The sequence below is a fragment of the Anomaloglossus baeobatrachus genome, chromosome 8 (genome assembly GCF_048569485.1).
Source record: "Anomaloglossus baeobatrachus isolate aAnoBae1 chromosome 8, aAnoBae1.hap1, whole genome shotgun sequence".
Lineage (NCBI taxonomy): Eukaryota > Metazoa > Chordata > Amphibia > Anura > Aromobatidae > Anomaloglossus > Anomaloglossus baeobatrachus.
The window spans coordinates 62,953,258-62,965,784 of record NC_134360.1 but is presented as its reverse complement, the minus strand read 5'-3'; the positions used below and the strand labels follow the sequence as shown (position 1 = coordinate 62,965,784).

Here is a 12,527-nt window from a genome sequence, read left to right as displayed (position 1 = left end):
TTTCTTGACTGCTTTTGAACGGACTTGCTTGCAGCACCATCTGGACAAGGACCAGTGGGCCAAATACCTGACCCCCCGTTTAAGGGGTAAGGCCCTGGATATCCTTGGTGACTTGCCTGCTGAGGCAGATCAGGGCTACGACACCATCAAGCGGGCCCTGATCCAACAGTACAACCTCACTCCAGAGTCCTACCGCAAGAAGTTCCGGAGCCTACAGAAGGGACCAAAGGACTCCTGGGCTGACCACCGGCGGGCACTTGCCCGAGCTGCCGACCACTGGACCCAAGGCCTGCAGCTTTCCACCGGACCGGAGATCCTGGACTTGTTCATCACGGAGCAACTCTTGTGGAACTGCCCTGAGGATCTCCGCCAGTTCATCCGAGACCAGAAGCCAAAGGGGTCCACGGCTACAGCTGCCCTTGCCGATGACTACACCAACAACCGGGCCCCTGAGGCCAGGAGAGCGGCCACCAGCAGCACCTGGAGAGGGGGTAAGATGAATTCTGCGACTGCCCCACCTGCCCCTAGACTGCAGGGGGTGTCCCCCTCAACTCCCCTCTCCAGGCCCGTGGCAGAACCAAGACGGTGCCACCAGTGCAACCTACCTGGACACTTCAAGGCCATGTGCCCTCAGCGTCCCAAGGCCCCGGCTCCGTCCCCGTCCCAAGGGCCGCCCAAGGTGTATTGTGTGGGTGGGGGTGGTGGTAGGTCCCTGGACAGCTTCCAACCTGTCACCGTCGGCCGGTCTGTGACCATAGGACTGCGAGACAGCGCCTCGGAGGTGACTCTGGTGCGGCCTGAGATGGTGTCCCCCCAAGACTTGATCCCTGGAAAAACCCTCGCTGTCTCCGGGATTGGAGGCATTGACCCGGCGCTGCCTGTTGCTGACATTTATGTGGACTGGGGCGCAGGGCGAGGGGTGAGGGAGGTGGGGGTAACTGATCGGATCCCTGCAAACGTGCTACTTGGGACAGATTTGGGGCAAATAACCTCCCAGTTTGGCCCCGCCCCAAAGGCTGAACCTTCAGCCAGTGCTGACGTGCCTCCGGACAATGTTAATGTGTTATCTATGAATGATGTAAGGGAGGAGGGAGTGAACTCTGATATTTCTGCTTGCATAGACACCATAGACACACACTCAGCTGCAGCTGTGACAGGGGAGGGGGTCAGAGAAAGGTGTGACCATGCCTCTACAAGTAACCAGCCTGTGAGCTGGGATCTGTTGCCCTCTGCAGGGATAAGCAGAGAGCAGGGTGCTGCAGGGGGAGGACCAGTGTGTGGGGTGGGGGCTACCACAGCAAATGTGGGGTCCCCAGAGATTTCACAGCGGGGTTCTGTTGCTGCAGAGGGGGAACAGGCAGGTGAGATTGGGGCCGGTCCAGGAGCGGAAGTGCTCCCAGGTAAGATCTCGGTGCAGGGTTCCCCCACAACCGGGGTGTCAGGAAGCCAGGTAGGTCTGCCTGAACCGGCGACTTGGTCAGGAACGGAGGAGGAGCAGGCACGACCCACGGTCGCAGCGGCTGTGGCCGCTGTCACCCGCAGTGGGAGTGCTGGAAGCCAAGGGGCCTCCCGGAGGTCCGATAGCTCTTCCCCTTCTGACCAAGTGGCAGCCGAGTCAGGTGGAGGCCAGGACACAGGTCCCGGGGTACTGACCGAAGATGTGACAGTCTCGTCGATTCTGGCCACATCTGGTCAGGGGTTTCAGGCAGCGTTAGAAGCTGACGACAGCCTGAAAGCTCTAAAGGAGCAGGCGGCACAGCCTCCCTCGGACTCGGACCCGGAGCGAGTGGTCTGGGACCAAGGACGGCTGTACCGGGCCACGGTCCAGCAGGGTTCACCGGAGGCGTGGCCCAGGGACCGACAGTTGGTGGTACCCTATCCGTTCCGGACGGAGTTGTTGCGGATCGCACATGAGATTCCGATGGCCGGACACCTAGGGATCGCTAAGACCAAGGCCAGGTTAAACCAGCATTTCTACTGGCCAAAAATGGGGGCCGATGTGGCTGCCTACTGCCGTTCGTGTGAAACCTGTCAGAGAGTGGGGAAGGCGGGGCCACACCCCAAAGCCCCACTAGTATCTCTGCCAATCATCGATGAGCCTTTCAGGAGGGTGGCTGTGGATCTGGTCGGCCCGCTGGCCATCCCCAGCAGCTCCGGGAAACGCTTCATACTGACGGTAGTTGACTATGCCACCCGGTACCCAGAAGCAGTGGCCTTGTCGTCCATTCGGGCTGACAAGGTGGCCACCGCATTGCTGGAGATTTTCTCCCGAGTGGGTTTTCCCCAGGAAATGCTCACCGACCGGGGGACCCAATTCATGTCCCAGCTGATGGAGACCCTCTGTAAGCAAGTCCAGGTGCGACATCTGGTGGCCAGCCCGTACCATCCACAGACTAATGGCCTGTGCGAGCGGTTCAATGGCACCTTAAAGCAGATGCTTAAGATGTTGGTCGACTCCCATGGGCGTGACTGGGAGCGGTATCTCCCACACCTGTTATTTGCTTACCGGGAGGTTCCACAGGCCTCAACAGGATTCTCACCGTTTGAGCTCCTGTACGGGCGACGTGTGCGGGGCCCCCTGGCTCTGGTGAAAGAGGCTTGGGAAGGGGATTTGGCCACCCCTGGAGTGTCGGTCATCGAGTATGTCATGCGCTTCCGGGACAAAATGCAGGCCTTGACGCAACTGGTACACGACAATATGGCTCAAGCCCAGGCCGATCAGAAGCGTTGGTACGACCAGAACGCTTGTGAGAGGACCTACCAAGTGGGTCAAAAGGTGTGGGTACTGGTCCCCGTACCACAGGACAAGCTTCAGGCAGCCTGGGAAGGCCCATACCTCGTGTACCAGCAGCTCAACCCTGTAACGTACCTGGTCACCCTGGACCCCGCCCGTGGAAGGCGAAAGCCCTTCCATGTGAACATGATGAAGGCACATCATGAGCGGGAGGCATGTGCGCTCCCCGTGTGCAACCTGCCCGAGGAGGGAGAAGCGGAAACCCTCTTGGATATGCTAGCCCAGGTTAGGGCAGGCGGATCCATTGAGGATGTGGAGGTTGGCCACCAGCTCTTGGAGGACCAACGGTCCCAGCTGTGGGCCACCCTCCTCCCCTTCCGGGGGTTGTTTACCAACCAGCCCGGAAGGACTGACTTGGCTGTCCATCACGTGGACACTGGGGATCATCCCCCGATCCGGCGTTCAGCATATCGGGTCTCCCTGGAGGTGCAGCAACACATGCGCCAGGAGATTGACGAGATGCTGGAGCTGGGGGTGATCCAGGCATCCAACAGCGCTTGGGCCTCGCCTGTAGTCCTCGTCCCTAAGAAGGACCGAACCACTCGGTTCTGCGTGGACTACAGGGGGCTCAATGCTGTCACGGTCGCCGATGCGTACCCAATGCCACGCATCGATGACCTGCTCGATCAGTTGGCCGGGGCTCAGTACCTGACCATCATGGACCTGAGCCGGGGATATTGGCAGATCCCCCTGACTCGCAAGGCCAGGGAACGCTCTGCCTTTATTACCCCATTTGGACTGTACGAGTCCACGGTGATGCCATTCGGGATGAGGAATGCCCCTGCCACTTTCCAGCGGATGGTCAACACCCTGCTCAAGGGACTTGAAGGGTACGCGGCCGCGTACCTGGATGACATTGCCGTCTTCAGTCCCACCTGGGAGGACCACCTAGAGCATCTAGCACAGGTGCTCAGGCGGATCCACCGGGCAGGTTTGACCATCAAGCCGGGAAAGTGTCAGCTGGCCATGAGCGAGGTCCAGTACCTCGGTCACCGGGTAGGTGGGGGAACGCTGAAGCCCGAGCCTGAGAAAGTGGAGGCCATCGCATCCTGGCCCACCCCCAGGACCAAGAAGCAGGTGATGTCCTTCTTGGGGACCGCTGGGTACTATAGGAGGTTTGTTCCATGCTATAGTAGCCTGGCAAAGCCCTTGACGGACCTCACCAAGAAGAAGCTGCCCTCTGCAGTCGATTGGACAGTGGACTGCGAGACAGCCTTCCGGGCCCTAAAGGACGCCCTGTCCAGCCCGCCCGTGCTACAGGCAGCCGACTTCACGCGGCCGTTTGTAGTACAGACCGACGCCAGTGACTTCGGCCTCGGTGCGGTGCTCAGCCAGGTGGACTCTGCGAGCCAAGAGCACCCAGTCTTGTACCTGAGCAGGAAGCTGTTACCAAGGGAAGTGGCCTATTCTACAATGGAGAAGGAGTGCCTGGCCATAGTGTGGGCCCTGCAGCGTCTGCAACCCTATCTATACGGGCGCCACTTCATCGTGGAGACGGACCACAATCCCCTCAGCTGGTTGCACACCGTCTCTGGGACGAATGGGCGATTGTTGCGATGGAGCCTTGCGCTCCAGCAATACGACTTCACCATTCGCCACAAAAGGGGCCGTGACCACGGTAACGCAGACGGGCTGTCCCGACAAGGAGAGGTCGCGGACGGGCGCACGGGGGAACACCGGAGTGTGCTGCCCCCTAGCGCCCTCAAAAGGGGGGAGGTGTGAGGTAAATCCTGGGATATGAAGAGGAATTATGACTAGAAGTCATAATTGCTCTCATCACTCCCTGGCAGTGCCCCCCCCTCCCTTCTTGTTCTCAAATGTCCAGCATCTGTGAAGGTGTCACATCCCACTTACACCTCCAACAGCCATCTCCTCTGATATGGAGATGAGATGATGTGAGGACAATGGACCCAGGATGACTCCCTGCCGTCACCCTGTAACAAGAGTTGTATCTCATTAGCAAGGCTTGGAAGTAGCCAGACAGAACGACTCCAGTAAAAAATGGTTCATCTCTCGCAAGCCATATCTCCGATAAATATGGCAACCATAAAAATGGTGTTTGCGCAGGCGGACGATGCTGGCACACCTTTTTTATGGAAGGGGGAGCTTGGGAAATACCCCAGGCGTGATATCAGCCATATGGGAACTCGTAGACAGGTCATGAGTCCCCTCGTTCTGTAGCTAAATTCATAACTGTCACAATGAGAGCATTGGCGTCCGCCTACGACGCTCCCAGGCAAAGTTATGGCCAATATCCCCTTTGCTGGATAATTCTGATCCATGCAGGGGGAGTGGCAGTGCTTCCCTGTGAGGTCACTAAGGTAGGAGGGGACCTGGATCTGCCCAGGTTGATAACCCTACTTCGGCCATTTTCCAGTGTTCTTCTGCTCGGGGGCCTGGTTGGGAAAGACCTGTGAGGGAGTTCCTGGAAACCTGGTCTACAGCGCCCCCCTGTGGCCAGACGCAACAAGGTAACTGCTGGAACTGTGTATGCCTGTTTGTAACCCATGCTTTGATTGTAACTGTACTCTGACATATGTATATTCTGTAGATTCCCTATTGTATATATTGTAGTTTCTAGTGTGCTTTAGGCTGATTAAATTATATAATTAATCTTGGGCTGTTCTGTTATCTCGATCTTGAATCCCACGTCTGTGTGTTCGGCTAATAGTTACCGTGAAGCGGTTGGTGGCAGCGAGTTGTGCCAAGGATTATTGTGGGGAGGCCAGTGAGACTCGGGAAGATATTATATATTCCGCCCGCGGAGGTCGGGGGAATATATACCTTACTCTCACCGGGGACCCTTCAATAATCGGCATAAGTAGTATAGCGGCCTCCTTGCTTATGGTCGGGCAATTCCATAATTGGCCTGACTATAAGAGGGGCGCTAGAGAGCGCGTCACGTGCTCTGTCTGTCGGTCGGGAGGTATAAAGGAGGGGTGACCCCCACTTGTTACCCCCCGATTGTGACGTACTGGGAGCCAGCGCGGGGGATTTCTGAGTGACCCCCCCGGTGGTTTGTGACACCCATCATGAGATGTTTCTTGTGTGGCACCTTGGGAATAAAATACCTTATTATACTTCATCAGTTGAACCAGCTGATATTATTTTTCATTAAGTGGCAGAATTGTTTTGTACAGTAATTACTGATAGATTTCAGCTGGTGTCACTTTTTGAACTTTTTCTTCAGGTGTTCAATGCATCTTCCCTGTGTCATTTTTCATTATTACACATCACTAAATGTATGGATATCTATGGTCTGATTTATTTGCCTGTGTGAATTGGATGGGTTGTTATTGACATCTGGTTAGATATTCATGTCAATAGCATCTTTAGAAATATTTTTACTTAGAAAATTGGTGAGGTGTTCAATACTTATTTCACCCACTGTACATTTTTGCTGTTTCCCAATGCCAAAGCTGCGAGCTGGTACATGAAAACTAAGGCTATGTGCACACAGGTTGTCAGAGGAATTAATTTTAATGGATTGGCTACAAAAACGCCCTGGGGAAAAAATGAGAAGCTGAACCTCCTACCGCAGCTACTAATGGAATCCGCAACAAACTAAAACATTGTCCAATAAAAAGGCTGCAAAAAGAGGAAAAAAAAAATCTTCAGGAAAAATAAACTTTTGAAAATGTTTTAAAAATAAACTTTTCAAAACCGTTCAGGAAGATAAAAAAAAAAACAACTCCACAAATAAAAAAAAAAAATGCCTCAAACGGTTTCCATTTGAATAGGGAACAAATCATCAAATCTTTGGAGTAAAACCAAAAAAACAAGTTTGAAAAAGTTGCTAAAGTTTGCACAATGGGGAATATTTGGATATGCAAACTAGCTCTCCTCCAGGCAGAAGAAAGCTGGCTCTGGTAGTAGGGTAACTCATCCATGAGGGAAAACAGGATCTTCCCTCCTAAGGCTATGTGCCCGCAGGAAATTAAACCTGCGGATTTATATGCGGAAAATCCGCGGATTTTCTGGATTTTCCAGATAATCCGCAGGTTTCAGCATGTACAGACCCTCCCAATGTTATCCTAAGGGACATGGGGAGTGCTGTGTCCATGCTGCAGCATGTGAGGCTGCGGAATATGCTGCAGATGTCCCGCAGCCGCACATAACTGCATGTCAATTATTTCTGCGGAATTACCTGCGGATATCCCGGCCCTCCACTATGGAGATAGAGGCTCGGACTTCCGCAGGTAAGTCGCACGAATGCCCGCAGGTTTACAGCAGCTATTTCGCTGTACTTCCGCTGGATTGCGGCGAGCAGTTGCGGGAAACCTGCGGATGTATCTGTGGATATATCCGCAGGTACAAACTCCCGTGGGCACATAGCCTAAAGCTTCATTGCGCTTTTTTCCACCATATAAAGCTGTGCAGGCAACAAAGCGCAATGTCTAAACTGACGTGCACAAGGAGTCAATGCCTACAAATGGCGCAAATACTTACGCAATATCTAATTCCATCCATTTTTCAAGCTGTCTGGTAATATTCTGTCGCCTCCATTCGGTTAGATTGGCTACAAAGACACCTGGATTAAAGGAGCAGGTACTCGCTTTCATGCCCAGCTTTCTGATGGTCTCCTTCTTGTAGTCAAAAAATCCGATGTAGTTATACTGAAAGAGAAAGACAAGAGGGGTCATCACTTTCACTTATTAAAGGGGTTCTCTAATACTATCTGTAGGACGGGTCATCAATGGGAGTCTGACACTCCACCGATCAGCAGATATCTGCTCCAGTAGAGTGCGCAGTACGAAGATCATTAAGAGGTTAGACCTGGACCACTCCTTTACCATGACATTATATGTATGCTCATTCATTCCATGCCATTGGTTCTGCAGAATTGAGAACTTTTGATAGCTAGGTATGGGGAAAGAATTGGTGTTTCCGGAGTTGCATAGTAAATATCTATGGATTAGTTGTACTTTGCCAATACACTATTGCTGGGACCTGAGATCAATGTGTGAGTGTGGTCACGTTTTGCTATTATTTTATTCCCACTGCTCCCTTGAGTATTCCGTCTTTTCGTTTTTGCAAATCCACCATATGGGTCTTTTTTATTTGGTGCTAATTCCTATGTTTTTTTATCAAGGGGCGTGACTCACAAGGTAATAAGGACAAGTCCCAGAAAATCCCGTGAGTCACACCCACTTGAAAAAGTCCATAAAATTAGCAAAAAAATATAAAAGTCCTATATAGCTGGAAACAAATGGTGTAGTTCCAAAAAATAAAAAAATAAATAAAAAAAAAATAAAATACTCAGGGAAATAGCGATAATAAAATGTTAGTTTTGACCTTGTGACGGGTGCTTTTTTTTAAATATAATTCGATTATTTTAAATCACACACTCACTATAGGGGGTCATCACAAGTCACATGGTCTGTCCATTATAGTCAATGGTCACTATACAAAGTGTTCTTCTACCTGACTACCAGCTCCTCTGACCAGGTACTTCGAAGTGACCGAATCACAATCTTCGGAGAACGCTGCTGCATGTCCCACTTTTATTGGGGTTTTGTAGAGCTCTAGAATGTCCCCTATATGAAAGACGTATTAAATTAGAAAAATGTAAAAAAAAAGAAAAAATATACAAATAAAAATGGTTCATTATCTACACAACTCAATCACCATTGCTATAAATCTGAATATTGAGTTTGATAAAAGATTGGTTTGAAGTTATTTTTAAAGACTCCGACTGATGTTCCTTGGATGTAACTGCTCATGGAAGGAGTGCGGCCTGAAAAAGGCCGTCAAGCTCAGTGGATAGGTTTTCGTAGACTGAGATACCCTGAAAAGTCAGGCAGATTACTGTACCTTGAACGATGATATCATCATCCAGATATATGATTTTGTCTGTTCCAGGGACCAAATCAGGGAGGTAGAATCGTGCAAACGTTAACTGAGGAGGAAGGAAGACAAGTGATGATATGTGTTATGGACTGGTAACCGTGGAATACCACAAAAAATCCCATTAATCAGGAAAAAGAGAATTTTGGTTACTTACCGTAAATTCTTTTTCTTATAGTTCCGTATTGGGAGACCCAGACCATGGGTGTTTAGCTTCTGCCTCCGGAGGACACACAAAGTACTACACTTAAAAGTGTAGCTCCTCCCTCTGAGCTTATACACCCCCTGGAGAACCAGATCTAGCCAGTTTAGTGCAAAAGCTGAAGGAGAATAGCCACCCACAAGTAAAACAGAGCAAGAACCGGAACAACCAGAGACTCTGTCCACGACAACAGCCGGTGATAACACGCGGAACAAGAAATTGCCAACAGGCAACAGGGAGGGAGCTGGGTCTCCCAATACGGAACTATAAGAAAAAGAATTTACGGTAACTAAACAAAATTCTCTTTTTCTTTATCGGTCCTATGGGAGACCCAGACAATGGGACGTCTCAAAGCAGTCCATGGGTGGGAATAAACAGAAAAACTAAGAAGTAGGCGAAGCCTAACTTCACAAATGGGCGACAGCCGCCTGAAGGATGCGTCTGCCCAAGCTCGCATCTGCCGAAGCATGAGCATGCACTTGGTAGTGCTTTGAAAAGGTATGCAGGCTAGACCAAGTGGCAGCCTGACAGACTTGTTGAGCCGTAGCCTGGTGCCTGAATGCCCAAGAGGCACCGACAGCTCTGGTCGAGTGTGCCTTGATCCCCGGCGGGGGAGGCACCTGAGAACACTGATAGGCATCCGAAATGGTCGACCTAATCCAACGGGCTAAGGTCGGCTTAGAAGCAGAAAGGCCCTTGCGCCGACCTGTGGTTAGCACAAAAAGAGAGGTGCACCGCCTAAGAGCAGCGGTGAGAGACACATAGATCCGGAGAGCACGCACCAGATCCAGAGTATGCAACGCTTTTTCAAAGCGATGAACAGGAGCCGGACAAAAGGAAGGTAGGGTAATGTCCTGGTTAAGGTGGAAAGGGGAGACCACCTTAGGAAGAAAGTCCGGAGTCGGACGGAGAACCAACTTATCTTGATGAAAAACCAAAAAAGGTGACTCCGAAGAGAGCGCAGCCAAATCGGAGACTCTCCTGAGGGAAGTTATGGCCACTAGAAAGACCACCTTCTGTGAAAGACGAAACAAAGAAACCTCCCTAAGAGGCTCAAAGGGGGGTTTCTGCAAAACCGTGAGAACCAAATTGAGGTCCCAGGGATCCAAGGGCCGCCGGTAAGGTGGAATGATGTGAGACGCGCCCTGCATGAAGGTGCGAACCTGAGCCAGCCGGGCGATACGCCGCTGGAACAGCACTGACAGAGCCGAGACTTGGCCCTTGAGAGAGTTGAGGGACAGTCCCAGCTGAAGACCGGACTGTAGAAAGGACAGAAGGGTCGGCAAGGAAAAAGGCCAAGGAGGATGGCCGGAAGAGCGACACCAAGACAAGAAAATTTTCCAAGTCCTGTGATAGATCTTGGCGGAGGAAGACTTACGGGCCCGAGTCATAGTGGAGATGACTTCAGGAGGGATACCAGAAGCCGTCAAGATCCAGGACTCAAGAGCCACGCCGTCAATCTGAGAGCCGCAGAATTCTGGCGGAAAAACGGACCTTGTGAGAGAAGGTCTGGACGGTCCGGAAGATGCCACGGCACCTCTACGGACAGATGGAGCAGGTCTGGGTACCAAGCTCGCCTGGGCCAGTCCGGAGCAATGAGGATGACTCGACGGCCCTCCATTCTGATCTTGCGCAGGACTCTGGGCAAGAGAGCTAGAGGGGGAAACACGTAGAACAGACGAAACTGGGACCAGTCTTGAACCAGAGCGTCCGCGGCGAATGCCTGAGGATCGTGGGAGCGAGCCACGTAAACGGGAACTTTGTTGTTGTGACGGGATGCCATTAGGTCCACGTCCGGAGTGCCCCATTTGCGGCAGATTGACTGAAAAACTGCCGGGTGCAGGGACCACTCGCCACTGTCCACGGTTTGACGGCTGAGATAATCTGGCTCCCAATTTTCCACGCCTGGAATGTGGACTGCGGATATGGTGGACTTGGAGTCCTCCGCCCATTGAAGGATGCGTTGTACCTCCAACATTGCCAGGCGGCTGCGTGTCCCGCCTTGGTGATTGATGTAGGCAACCGCTGTCGCGTTGTCTGACTGGACTCGGATGTGCTTGCCCGCCAACAGGTGGTGAAAAGCTAGGAGAGCCAGAAGCACGGCTCTGGTTTCCAGCACATTGATCGAAAGGGCTGACTCGGACGGAGTCCAAGTGCCCTGCGCTCGGTGGTGGAGACATACCGCTCCCCAGCCGGATAGACTGGCATCCGTGGTGAGGATCACCCAGGACGGGGCCAGAAAGGAGCGCCCCTGAGACAGAGAGAGGGGCCGAAGCCACCACTGAAGAGAGCTCCTGGTCTGTGGCGACAGAGCCACTAACCTGTGCAAGGAGGAAGGCCGCTTGTCCCAACAGCGGAGAATGTCCAGCTGCAGGGGACGCAGATGGAACTGGGCAAAGGGAACAGCCTCCATGGACGCCACCATCTGACCCAGCACCTGCATCAGGCGCCTGAGGGAATAACGGCGGGGCCTCAGCAGAGAGCGCACCGCCAGTTGAAGGGACTGCTGTTTGACTAAAGGCAACTTCACAAGTGCCGGCAGAGTCTCGAACTGCATCCCTAGGTACGTGAGACTCTGGGTCGGAGTCAGAGTGGATTTGGGAAGATTGACAAGCCACCCGAATTGGGCTAGAGTGGCGAGAGTGAGCGAGACACTCCGCTGACAGTCTGCACTGGATGAAGCCTTGACTAGAAGGTCGTCCAGGTAAGGAATCACTGCCAACCCCTGGAGGTGCAGAACCGCAATCACTGCTGCCATGACCTTGGTGAATACCCGAGGGGCCGTGGCTAACCCGAAGGGGAGAGCCACGAATTGGAAATGTTCCTCTCCGATTGCAAAACGTAGTCAACGCTGGTGTGAAACTGCAATTGGCACATGCAGATAGGCATCTCTGATGTCGATGGATGCCAGGAAATCCCCTTGGGTCATTGAGGCAATGACTGATCGCAGAGACTCCATGCGAAAATGCCGCACCTGAACATGCTTGTTGAGAAGCTTGAGATCCAGGATGGGCCGGAAGGAACCGTCCTTTTTGGGGACTAGGAAGAGATTTGAGTAGAAACCTCTGAACCGTTCCCGGGCGGGAACCGGTACAATTACTCCGTTGGCCTGCAAGGATGCCACGGCCTGAGAGAAGGCGGCGGCCTTGGAGCAGGGGGGAGTTGACAGAAAAAATCTGTTTGGCGGGCTGGAAGAGAATTCTATCCTGTAGCTGTGGGAGATGATATCCTGCACCCACTGATCGGAGACGTGTTGAAACCACACGTCGCCAAAGTGGGAGAGCCTGCCACCGACTAAGGATGTTGCTGGAGCGGGCAGATAGTCACAAGGACGCTGCCTTGGTGGCAGCACCTCCTGCGGTCTTTTGTGGACGCGCTTTTGGGCACCAGTTGGATTTCTGGTCCTTGGCTGAGTTAGTGGACGAGGCCGAGGGCTTAGAGGACGACCAGTTGGAGGAACGAAAGGAACGAAACCTCGACTGATTCCTGCCCTGGACAGGTTTCCTGGTTTTGGTTTGTGGCATGGAAGTACTCTTCCCGCCAGTAGCTTCCTTAATAATTTCATCCAGCTGTTCACCGAACAGCCGGGACCCAGCAAAAGGGAGTCCAGCAAGGTACTTCTTTGAAGAAGCATCTGCCTTCCACTCTCGAAGCCACAAGATCCTGCGGATAGCGAGGGAATTA

At 52.6% G+C, this 12,527-nt stretch overlaps 1 protein-coding gene across 1 annotated transcript in view; it reads right to left on the bottom strand.

Annotated features, from left to right (window-relative positions):
• GLT8D1 (glycosyltransferase 8 domain containing 1) overlaps nucleotides 1-12,527 on the bottom strand; it is a 59,226-nt gene that overhangs the window by 19,150 nt on the left and 27,549 nt on the right. The window contains exons 6-8 of the mRNA XM_075321735.1: nucleotides 8,609-8,693; nucleotides 8,219-8,331; nucleotides 7,244-7,410 (exon numbers count right to left, since the gene is read on the bottom strand). Of these exons, the coding sequence (XP_075177850.1) occupies nucleotides 7,244-7,410; nucleotides 8,219-8,331; nucleotides 8,609-8,693 (365 nt within the window). The remainder of the gene's footprint in view (nucleotides 1-7,243; nucleotides 7,411-8,218; nucleotides 8,332-8,608; nucleotides 8,694-12,527) is intronic.